General features: G+C 38.4%; 1 protein-coding gene across 1 annotated transcript; it reads right to left on the bottom strand.

Moving 5' to 3' along the window:
* Positions 1–1,997: 1,997 nt before the first annotated feature.
* Positions 1,998–7,082, bottom strand: LOC116196512 (U-box domain-containing protein 34). Its single transcript, XM_031526258.1, has 9 exons — positions 6,767–7,082; positions 6,469–6,590; positions 5,937–6,052; positions 5,565–5,665; positions 5,206–5,474; positions 4,974–5,075; positions 3,960–4,388; positions 2,891–3,634; positions 1,998–2,456 (listed from the first exon to the last, which is right to left on the bottom strand). Exons 1-9 carry the CDS (start codon positions 6,966–6,968, stop codon positions 2,271–2,273), a joined length of 2,271 nt encoding a protein of 756 aa, XP_031382118.1. The 5' UTR covers positions 6,969–7,082; the 3' UTR covers positions 1,998–2,270.
* Positions 7,083–10,793: the final 3,711 nt, after the last annotated feature.

The raw sequence follows: 10,793 nt of genomic DNA, 5'->3' as shown, positions 1-10,793 counted from the left end.
TTAAAAAGATCTCATTGAAATACATAATATCTTTTAAATTCAATGTACCAAATGCCCGATAAATACGAGATTTGAAGATTTTTTTAATCACCTTTTACTCACTATAGTTTTCCAGCACTCTAACTTCTACACAATGCTTCACTTATAATTCATAGTGTTTATTATGTTTATTTGATCAAATATATAATTTTGAAGTATCTTTTTCTTCTATCTATATTTTTGGTCATGCTAGAATTGACAAAAATTTTCGCGTTCAAGTAGTATAAATAAAAACAAAAGCTCAATCCATAGATATAGATTTGTGGTACGAAAACGTCCAGACAACCTTTTTAAGAATTGATTTGTGGGGCCACCATAGGGATTGGAAAATTAGCTCGATCCATCTGGCTCGACTTATCATCACGGGCCCACCTTGATACATCGAACTGGTGATAATATTTTGTGGATATCTCTTCCACAATTGTCTCTCATGTATCTCCTCAATGAAGCCGCTACACTAAATTTGTTAATATCAACTTAAACTTTAATGAAACTTGTAAGGCCAAATTATTCTTGCATATTAATCCTTTTAATTACAATTTTCAAGTTAGTTTAGTTTCTCAACAAAATAAACCAATTGGAAATTATATCTGATAATTAATAATTTTAAGTTTTGGCCCAAAAAATTTCTCATTCTATATAATTATCTCTGCTTTTAGTTTTCAGTCTTATGAAATAAGTGAAACTGCTTTTATAAGCGGTTGTGAAAAGGTGTAATTTACATACTAGCCCTCTCTCACGCATGTCATATGTGCGAGATGACTTTCAAATTATTATGAAAAATTAGTATTTATCCTATTAGCGTTTGATAGAAGTTAAATTTGATATTTTATTTTTTTAAAATTGGTCATTAAATGGAAATTGGATGGTTATTTTGTGAGGAGAGTGAAAGGCTTTTTAAAATAAAAAAATAAAAAAAAAATAAAACTAACCATATTTTTAGGAGATATTTTTTTACAATAACCTTGAGTATAGAAATTTCATGGGGTGCAGTTGAAAAACTGGAGAGATTCCCTTCAATAAAGTCATGTATGGTATGCTAAAATGAAATGGAATTGCTATGGAATAATATATAATAATATTGACACAAAAACGGGTTGGATCCGTTTAAACCGATTATCAAAAACGTCCAATCCAAACCCGTTTTACTATGCATCGCACGTTAATTGACTTTTAAGATTTACGTAAGTCACGACAGCTTTCACATCAGCATTTCATTGTGGTTCCCTCCATGAGACTAACGATAAGACAATTTTGTATAATGGAATAGGGGATGTTAGATAGATTTGATGGCAAAAGAAATATATGGAACTAAAATGGTGGCCCATAAATCATTCATGGACCGAATAGATGGTTTACTCTTTAAATTCAGATAACTGGTTGTTGATGCATTCAATTAGCCAAAAAGTAAAGAACAAGCAATATTAAATAAATAAATATTCCGAGTTTTGACCCTAAAAAAATGAAATTTGGACGAGTTACTGAATAGAAACTAGAGAAATTTGCAAATTGCACTCACTTCTTTAAAGTCAAACTCAGAATATTCAAATATGTGACCTTAAAATAAAATTTGAATACTATTAAATTGATTTAAAAAATTCATTCAATCAAAGTCTACATAGACCTCCATCGCAATTCTATGTCTGAACAAAAATTTATGTTGTTAATTAGCTATAAAATATTTAAATTCATCTAATTATTAAATATGTAAGTTAATTAGTTTTTTTAACCTAAAAATTTAATTGGTTAATATAATAATCTAAACTAGGCAATTTTTAAGATGTATCAACAGGTACCGCAACAAACAATATGTAATATATTCTTTATAAAATTGACAAAACTAGAACTTCAAAATTATCTAAATTATATCCAGTTAGAACTTGATTTTGATCATCTGTGTTGAGGAAATATTCATGAATGCTAAAGGCATCAGTTGCCAGACACCTTGGCTTGCGACGAGAAGGAGAAATAAAGGGACTACCAATAATCAGAGGGCAGCATGGTCATTATACAGCAAATATGCCATCCTCAACCAATTTATATACACATTATGCCTACAATAGCGTTCCTCAGCACGGGAAAGAGAGATTGCACCATAGAATCATTATCAAACCGAATCCAATCCTACGACTAGAGGAGGCAGTTCTTTCTCAAGGCCATCTTTCATAAATATATATCCTGCTAAGTTTCATATGCACTGCCACAGTGAGGTATTTCCCAAGCAATGTACTTCAAAATGGGAGGCGTGACCTCCACTCCTGTATGGCAGAACGCAATGTGTGGTTTGGTATTATGAAAGAATGGGGGAGCCTGCTTTTGGTCACAGGCGATACCTTGTGCCTTTCAAGCCACGCCTTTATCGCTCTGTGCTCATATGTGAAGCCATCAGCAGCAATGTACGGGTCCTCCATTACTTCCTGCATCGCCCAAAACATACATTGGGTAAAGTTCACTTTTAAAAGAACCATATATATAGAATCTTAAAACAAATCTCAACAATCAAAATGCCAGACTGGATTGGTCAGTTCAACCGATCCAATCAAGAAATGAACCGGCTCTTGCAGACAATTGGGTTTGCAATTGAACCCAATGACCTGGCTGAGTCTTGCAGAATCAGCCGCTTTCAGGTCAGTCCCGTCTTAGAATTGGCCAGTTTGTACTTTCAAATGTTTTCCCTTATATCTACGGTCTTTCATCTTATTTCTCTAAATGAGGTTGAATCCACTGAATCACCAGTTGGGATCCCGTTGAACCAGGAAACATAATTCGGCTGGTTCCATGCTCAGTCCGTTCCCAATAGTAAAAGAAAATAAAATTTCCGCATGCTTTTGCTAGAGATGGAAGTCTTCACCTGCAAGATCGGACAAAAGTAGTGACTTGGCACATTAGTCGTCCCAGATCTTTGACTAGAATTTGCAAAATCAGCAAGCCTCTTAAGAGTTGGTAGTACTTCACTTTCAAGATCAGGTCTATCCCTACAACGAAGCTTCAAACAACTAAGTGCAATTTGGGCCAACTCCTCGGTTTCAGGAACTGGCCAGTCTCTCACAGTGTTGTCAAGAATATCACCGAGAAAGCCTTTCGAGACGGCTTCTTCTACCATCAATAAGAGCCCCTTAGGGTGGCGACCCACAAGTAACTGAAGGATAATCATGCCAAATGCATAGAGATCTGATTTGGGTCTAACCGTGCCCGAATGTTGATATTCAGGATCCATATAATAGATTGTACCAGCTAACATGGAATCTCTGTACACTGTGATGCTGTCAGGAACTGCGTCGGACATGAGTTTTGCAAGCCCAACATCCCCAATTTTGCTTACATAGTTCCTATCTAATAGGATATTTCCAGGTTTTAGGTCCCGATGAATGATGGGTTCGGGTTTTGAGTTATGGAGGAATGCCAGTCCACAGGCAACTTCAAAGATTATGTGGAACCTAGCAGACCATGGAAGAGGCGGCCCTCCATTTTGGTGATATATGTACTCCTCCAAGCTTCCATTCTCCATGTACTCATAGATCAGGCAACCACTCTCTGGGCAAGTTCCAAGTAACAAAACCATATGCGGATGTCGTAGTTGGCTCAGAACTTCAACCTGTCAATAGGAAAAGATAATCATGGATAAAAATGTCTACTTTAATGTGACAGGGGAGATATAGAAACAATATCAGCAACAATTATATGGCCAGCCATAAAAAGCAAGCAGAAAGGGGAGATGGAATCAAAAGTCAATCAAATAATGCAATGAAGTTAGAGTGCCACATAATATTTCCAACTCACACCAACCCAATTTTGCTACCCAAAATGTTAGAAATAGCCAAGATATCCGATAACCTATATAGACAGATCAAAGTTAATTTTGTACGTGTTAGAGTAAACAAAAACAGAAAACAAAGGATCTGAATTGGTTTAAATGATACCTCTCTGAGAAATTCCTCTTTCTTTTCATTTGCATCAGGACGAAGAACCTTAACAGCTACAGGAGTATGATCCAGGTTGCATTTGTATACTTTTCCATATGATCCTTCACCAATCACTTTAGCTTTAGAAAAATTATCTGTTGCAATCTCTATTTCGTACTTGGTGTACCTCTTACACCTCCTATCACCTAATAGGAGTGCATTGACAATTTTCTGTTTCTCTGAGGATTCCCGGAGGGCATTCAATTCAGCAATCTGCCGTTTGTACTCCTCATTAGCGAACAAACACTTTCCCTTCACGACATCCTTCAAGGCTTGCAAATGTTTAGCTTTCTGTTCAGCTGCATTTTTCCTCAAAGTTTCTTCTCTTTCCATGGCAGCATTTACTCTTCGAGTTTCTTCAAGGCATTCCGAAGAAAGCAACTGGACCTGCAAGTAAGGCATGGTTGAAGCACCACAGAAGTGAGAGATCTATGTAAGTTAAGGTTCATCAGATCCATCTCCGTTCCAAGACTCGACAACTCTTTGTTAAGATATAAAGATCTGGAGGGAAAGAATTCAGAGACAGAATGCTCCTTCAAGTTTCTCAGGACATAGGAACTTTTTGCCCAAAACAATTATATCTTTTTATATTAGTAATCGAAAAAAGAAGAAAAAATATATTTTCATATCTTATTCAAGAAAGAGGGATTTCCAGAAATAACACTCTCTCTAACTACTTTCTCTCCAAATCCTCCACTTAAACAGAGTGATTTCACATATTTAAGAATGTCGCAATCAGTTGGGCATTCACACAGTAGAACCTGCTCACTGTCATAACTTTAAGCAAAGATTTGAAACTTCACGTCAAAATGGGAATAATTTCTTTCTCTCATATATTTGAAAGTAAAAGTACTATTTGCATGAATATACATCGCTTAGCATGTGCTGGAGCAGTTGCATTGAATTAATAGGTTCCCATAAAGACACAATTCAAGATTTTTAAAGAGGTAGGACTTTGCCAGCCTCACTGACCTTGTTTTGGGTGTGGACTAGCTCTTCACAAACGCGTTCATACATGGAAACAGTAGCTTGAAGCTCCAGCCTCAGCTGCTCTATTTCAGCTTGCACATCTGACTGCAAAGTGCAGTAGAAATTTTTCGGATGAAATTTTGCTTGGAGAAACTTATCCAAACACATTCACTTTTCTAGAAGATCCCAATGCACATCTGCGAAATAATTAACTAGATGTTCAAGTAACAGATACCTGCTCAGATCTCGAGGAAGACGTGGAATCACATGTAATTTGAAGATCTCCTTGCAGGTTACAACGGTTCCTGTTTTCATCTAAAGACTTCCGGTGTGGGTGATCTGTATGTGTGGATGCCCGAGAATTTACATAGCTGAGCTTTGCTAAAGCTGAGGCTTTAGAAGTATCATGTACATAAGACTCTCCAGAAGAAGAAGTCCTAGAAATTTGCTCATCAGACAAAGTAGCAAGGTTTTGAGAGGAAGCTCCATTCCTAGAGCCACCCACTGTAAGCCAAGTAAGACATTATGGCAACTCACTGAATAGACATTATGGCAACTCACTGAATGAAAATGAAATTAATTCTCATATCGTACCTGACTTATTGACAAGGTCATTTCCAGATATTACATACACATCACAAGTTTCTGGAGCGCATCTCAGAACAATTTCAGGTACAGTTGGCACCCTTTGCTTCCTAAAGAGATTTGGTAAAGCAAATAATTTAACACTAGTTGAAGCACATGATAAGTAATTTTGATCTTTACGAGGGGTGAATGCTTTCAAAGCACAATTAGGAAACCCAAACAGTAAAAACGCATATTTGGAAATGCGAATCATGCATATCCCAAGCAACTCATAACATATACTCCTATAAGAGCTACAATACGAACAATTACTCTATAAAAAAAAATTCCAAGAAAGAGCGGCAACCTTTATTTACATGTAAAGGGAGCGGTGTACCGTACCTCGCAAACAAATTCGCAGAGCAGGAGCCCAACACTAAACCTCTCAACCCAGCGTCAGATACATATCTGATTAGTGCACTAGCAGGCTCATCATCTACTAGCACCAGAGTTTCGACCTGCAAAAGTAATATTAACAACAACGTCCCCCTTTGATATTTCTGATGGGTGGCATCACCATCACTATACAACTCTCTTGCAATATTCTCCAACACCTTCTGTGTCATATCTCTATTTACCCTCATCTAAAAAACCATGAGTTGGAGTAAAGCATCATAATCCTAATTCAATTAATATTTACAAGCATTGAGGAGATCCGTTTAGCTTCATAATTTCAGATTTTGTGTCATCACTTTGATTTTGCTTTGAATTCCCAAATAATAAATCTACCATCCCCAAACAAAAAATCGAGATCATCATGTAAAAGTGCAGCCTTATATCACAAGCGACATTCCCACACAACGATTTTGGCCCATACCAAATTAGCACTCACTCATATTATCTCGAAATGAGAGTGTCGGAAAAAAAGATTCACCTTGCTCGATTTGCAGAGCTTCTTAAACGGAACGAACACTTCCTCGTACTTCAGTTTCATCTCTCCCACATACATGGCCACCATACTCTCATCCAATTCCTCCACTGGTATCCTGTCTCCAGCTGCCATGACCACAATTCCACATTATATCCTCCACCCGACTCAAAACCAACAGACAACCTCGTGATGGACGGAATTGCGAGGAAAATTGTATAACAAGAGAAACTGATCGGGATGGACTCAAAAGTAAAAACAACTATCTCGTATAATTCGACCGAAATTAGGAGAAAGCACGAACATGGTGTCGGGATTGATGTGATCTTAGGCATGACGTGGACTAAGACCAAGCGGTCGGCTGCAGGCAAGAGATTCTCGGCGGCCCACCGGACGGCTCGCCTGCTGGCCTTTCCGCCGGCGCTGAATCCGCCCAAGTCGCCCTTGACTGCCACCGCGATGGCGTTCAAAGGTGCCCGGGGAACGCCGACGCCTGAAGTGCTCATCGGGTCTACCGGGGAAGAAGGCGTGGACAGGATGAGAGGGAAGCAGGGATCGTCGAGTTGACTTTTTGACTGGTCAGGATTTTATAGAGTGGGAGACATTGGCGACTCTCGTTAATTACTAGCAGAACCGGATATGGCAGGCTAAGAAAATTCTATCCAGTCACAATAATTATATTATAATAATTATATAATTTAAAAAAAAAGCAAAATATACACCACATTGCACTATGTCAAATTTGGCACCAATTTTAAAAATCGCCTAAAAACACAATTTTTTATTTTCATGTCAAATATTACATGGCGCTAATTTTCCATTAATTTTTTTTATGGTTTGGCTCGCATGGTGTTGAAGTGTGTCTCGTATTCAACGGAGAACTTGGAGGCCCGAAGATCGGAAACTAGGACGAAGAATCGATCGAAGATAAGGAGAAGCGTCCAGCAGTTTGTGCTGCAGTATGGAATAGATTGTGCTATGGCACAAAGTACAGAGTTGAACAAGCAGCTTATTGCTGCATCATAAAAAATGATGCTGCCGCACTGGAGGTCGGGTGCGAGATTTACTCGCAATTCCGTTTTCATTTTGGTCCGATTTTATTGCAACTCAGAATCTATTTAAAAGAGAAATCTTCCTAGGCGGTTTAGGAATTTTAGATATATTCTTGAGGATATTTGGGGTCTTATATCTATAAATACGAGATGAGCCTTGTAAGTTAATAACGTAATTGACATTAGGAAATCATGCATTGAAAAGTTCTCGAGCTATTCTCTTGGAGTCTCTAAGGTTATTAGAGTGAAAGAGTGGTGATAATTGAGAGAACTGTGAGGTTCTTCTCAAGTTGGGTCTTATAACAAAGACTGAGAAACATGAGAGCGATCTTTAGTGTATAATCTCCGATTTATTGATATGGTGGAATCTCCCTACTTTGTTCGTTGATGTTTCCCTTGCGTTGAGGGTTTCACCATGTGTATCCCCGTGTTCATTATTCTTACCTTTCAATTACATTAATCTAATTTGGCATTCTCCATGACAACTGGTATTAAAGCACAGGTCTCGGAGTGGGGGAAGATGTCGAGAGTAAAGTTCGATGTGGAAAAGTTTGTCAGGACGAACGACTTCAAGCTATGGAAAATCAAGGGCTTTACTGGTGCAACACGACCTTAAGGGAGCATTAGAAGGAGAGAAGAAACTGCTCGCGACCCTATCACCAGAAGAGAATAAGGCGGTGATGTCGAAGGCTCTAAGCAACATCCAGTTAAGCCTATCAAATAAAGGCATGCGTATGTCATCAGGGGCATCGTAAGTGTCAGTGAAATTGGAATCATTTTATCAACAGAAGTTCCTAACGAACAGGTTGTACTTGAAGTAATGATTGTACTGGTTGAAAATGCGTCTAAGGACCTTCATAGGTGATCACGTAACATCTTTAATCAAATCATGATGGATTTCGCAAACTTGGGGGTCAGGGTTAAAGACGAGGATCATGCTCTATCAATGCTATGTTCTTTTTTGGAGGCATACGAGAGTTTTTTGAATGCCATGCTATATGGTAGGATGAGCATCACTTTGGAAAATGTCAAGGCATTGTTGAACTCGAACGAATTGTAGAAGAAGGTAATGGAGTACCATTAGGTAGCAAGGGGCATCGGGCGAGAAGGGATATCGTGATAGGAGCAAGTCAAGGAGTAGAAAATTGTTTTGCTAGAATTGCAATGAGGAAGGCCATCTCAAGAGGGACTATCCAATAAGAGACAAGCAAGGTGAGCTCTTGGGAACACGGTGGTAGCGGAAGGAAGTCACATGCATGAGATGTTTTGACAACAACAAGTGACGGGAATGCATGTCTCAAGATTCTCACTACATCTGGCATGTTAGGAATTACATGGATTCTTGGTTCGGAATGCACTTTCTATGTTTGCCATAATAGAGGATTATTTTCTACTTATTGGTCTATCGAAGGTTGAAAAGTTCACATGGCTGACAGTGACACTATGATATTGTTGGAATGGATGAAATGCATATCAAGCTATTTAATGGTGGTGAGATTTTGTTGGCTGATGTTAGGCATGTCCTGGCATTGAAAGAAAAATTGATCTCGTTAGGTACCCTTGATAGTCTTGGCTAGAAGTACAGGTACCAAGGTGGAGTCGTAATAATCTTGAAGGGCGCTCTCATGGTGATGAAGAGATTGTTTTAAAAGGACCTACAACGACAACATTGGAATGTTTAGCTCTTGAAGAAAAGCACTTGGAGTCACTTGAGGATGGCAGTGATTGACTCGGGACTAATAAGGTAGAAAAGCACAGATTGCACGCGTGGGGTACGACCTCAAAATTACTTACCAATACTGTGGCTTTAGATGTACATGTTTTGGTCAAGCGGATTGAGAGCACATGTCGAGGACAAGCAGAGAAGCTTCGGATGAAGGTGGAGCTCGGGCCAAAAGCTCCGGAAGCTCTGCCTGGCATTGAGATTATTCAGAGTCGATGTGAATGGAGGCTAAAAGCTCTATGGTGGAATAGCTTGCAAGCAGGAGACATACATAGTGAGCAGTTGAGATCATGGGAATGCAATGGGCTTGCAGAATTGGTGGTCTCATGTGATGCTGAAGTTGGGAATACGAGTTATCGAAAGGTTAGCTTTGGAGGATACACCATGGTGAAACTGAGGAAGCTAGACACCCGAAGGAGTCTAAGGGCGGCTCGGACTTGCGCATTCACACAGGATGAGGTGGAGCCCGTGAGGGGCTGTGATAAAGCAGGTTGATTCTAGATCGATGCGGACTTAGCAAAATACGAGCCAACATGGAGATTGTTTAAGTGTCTCGTATTCAACAAAGAATCCAAAGACTTGGAAATGTTGATGAATAACCAAAGGCAAGGGGAGCATTCAGCAGTCTGCGCTGCAGCATGGAACAAATTTTTCTACAGTACAAAGTATAGAGTTGAACAAGCAACTTCTTGTTACAACACAAAAAATGGAGCTGCTAGATCGGAGGGCCGAGTGCAAGATTTCCTCATGATTCCATTTCCTTTTTGGTTCAACTTCATTGCAACTCAAAATCTATTTAAAGGAAAAATCTTCATAGGTGATTTAGGGATGTTTTGGATATATTTTAGAAGATATCTAGGGGTCTTGTATCTATAAATACTGGGCCTTGTAAGTTAATAATGTGGGTGAGATAGGAGAATCACGCGTAATCATATTGGAACGTTCTCAAGTTATTCTTTTAGAGTCTCTAGGCTTATTAAAGTAAAAGAGTGGTGAAAATGACAGAATTGTGAGGCACTTCTTTGGTTGGATCTTGTAATGAGGGATGGGAAATACAATTGTCTTCTCGAGGGTGTAATTTTCGATTTATTGACATAGTGAAATCTCTCCGTTTGTCTATGGATGTTTTCCTCGTCTTGAGAGTTTTACCACGTACATCCCAATGCTCATTATTCTTACTTCTTTATTAAATTCCTCTAATCGGCGTAAGAAAAAGTGATGTAGAGAGAATATGATAGTTAATCATATCCATTTACAATTATGAGAACTTAAATGATTAGAACCTCATTTACGAATTTGCTACATTATAATTGATTCTTTTTCATACCACATGACGAAATAAGATTGTCGCAAGAATTCCTCTACAATAGCACTCTTAGTTTGGTGGTTGTCATTAATTAGAAATAATTATCCTTAATGTACTTTGAGAAATTGAAAGTTACACTATTGCAACTTTCTTTTTTATTTTTTTATTTTTTTTTGTCTTTTCCTTACCTAAGGAGTTTGGATTTCATCTTACTAATTCTCGGGCTCACTTTTGGCGGTACACAAAGTGA

This window comes from Punica granatum, chromosome 2, assembly GCF_007655135.1.
Source record: "Punica granatum isolate Tunisia-2019 chromosome 2, ASM765513v2, whole genome shotgun sequence".
Classification (NCBI taxonomy): Eukaryota; Viridiplantae; Streptophyta; class Magnoliopsida; order Myrtales; family Lythraceae; genus Punica; species Punica granatum.
This window is presented reverse-complemented; position numbering and strand designations above follow the sequence as displayed.

Coding starts and splice junctions, on each gene's coding strand:
- LOC116196512 (XM_031526258.1), bottom strand. CDS start 6,968: ATGAGCACTTCAGGCGTCGGCGTTCCCCGGGCACCTTTGAACGCCATC. Junction 5,666..5,936: donor TCTGCGAATTTGTTTGCGAG/GTACGGTACACC, acceptor AAATCTCTTTAG/GAAGCAAAGGGTGCCAACTG. Junction 4,389..4,973: donor TAGTCCACACCCAAAACAAG/GTCAGTGAGGCT, acceptor CCTTACTTGCAG/GTCCAGTTGCTTTCTTCGGA.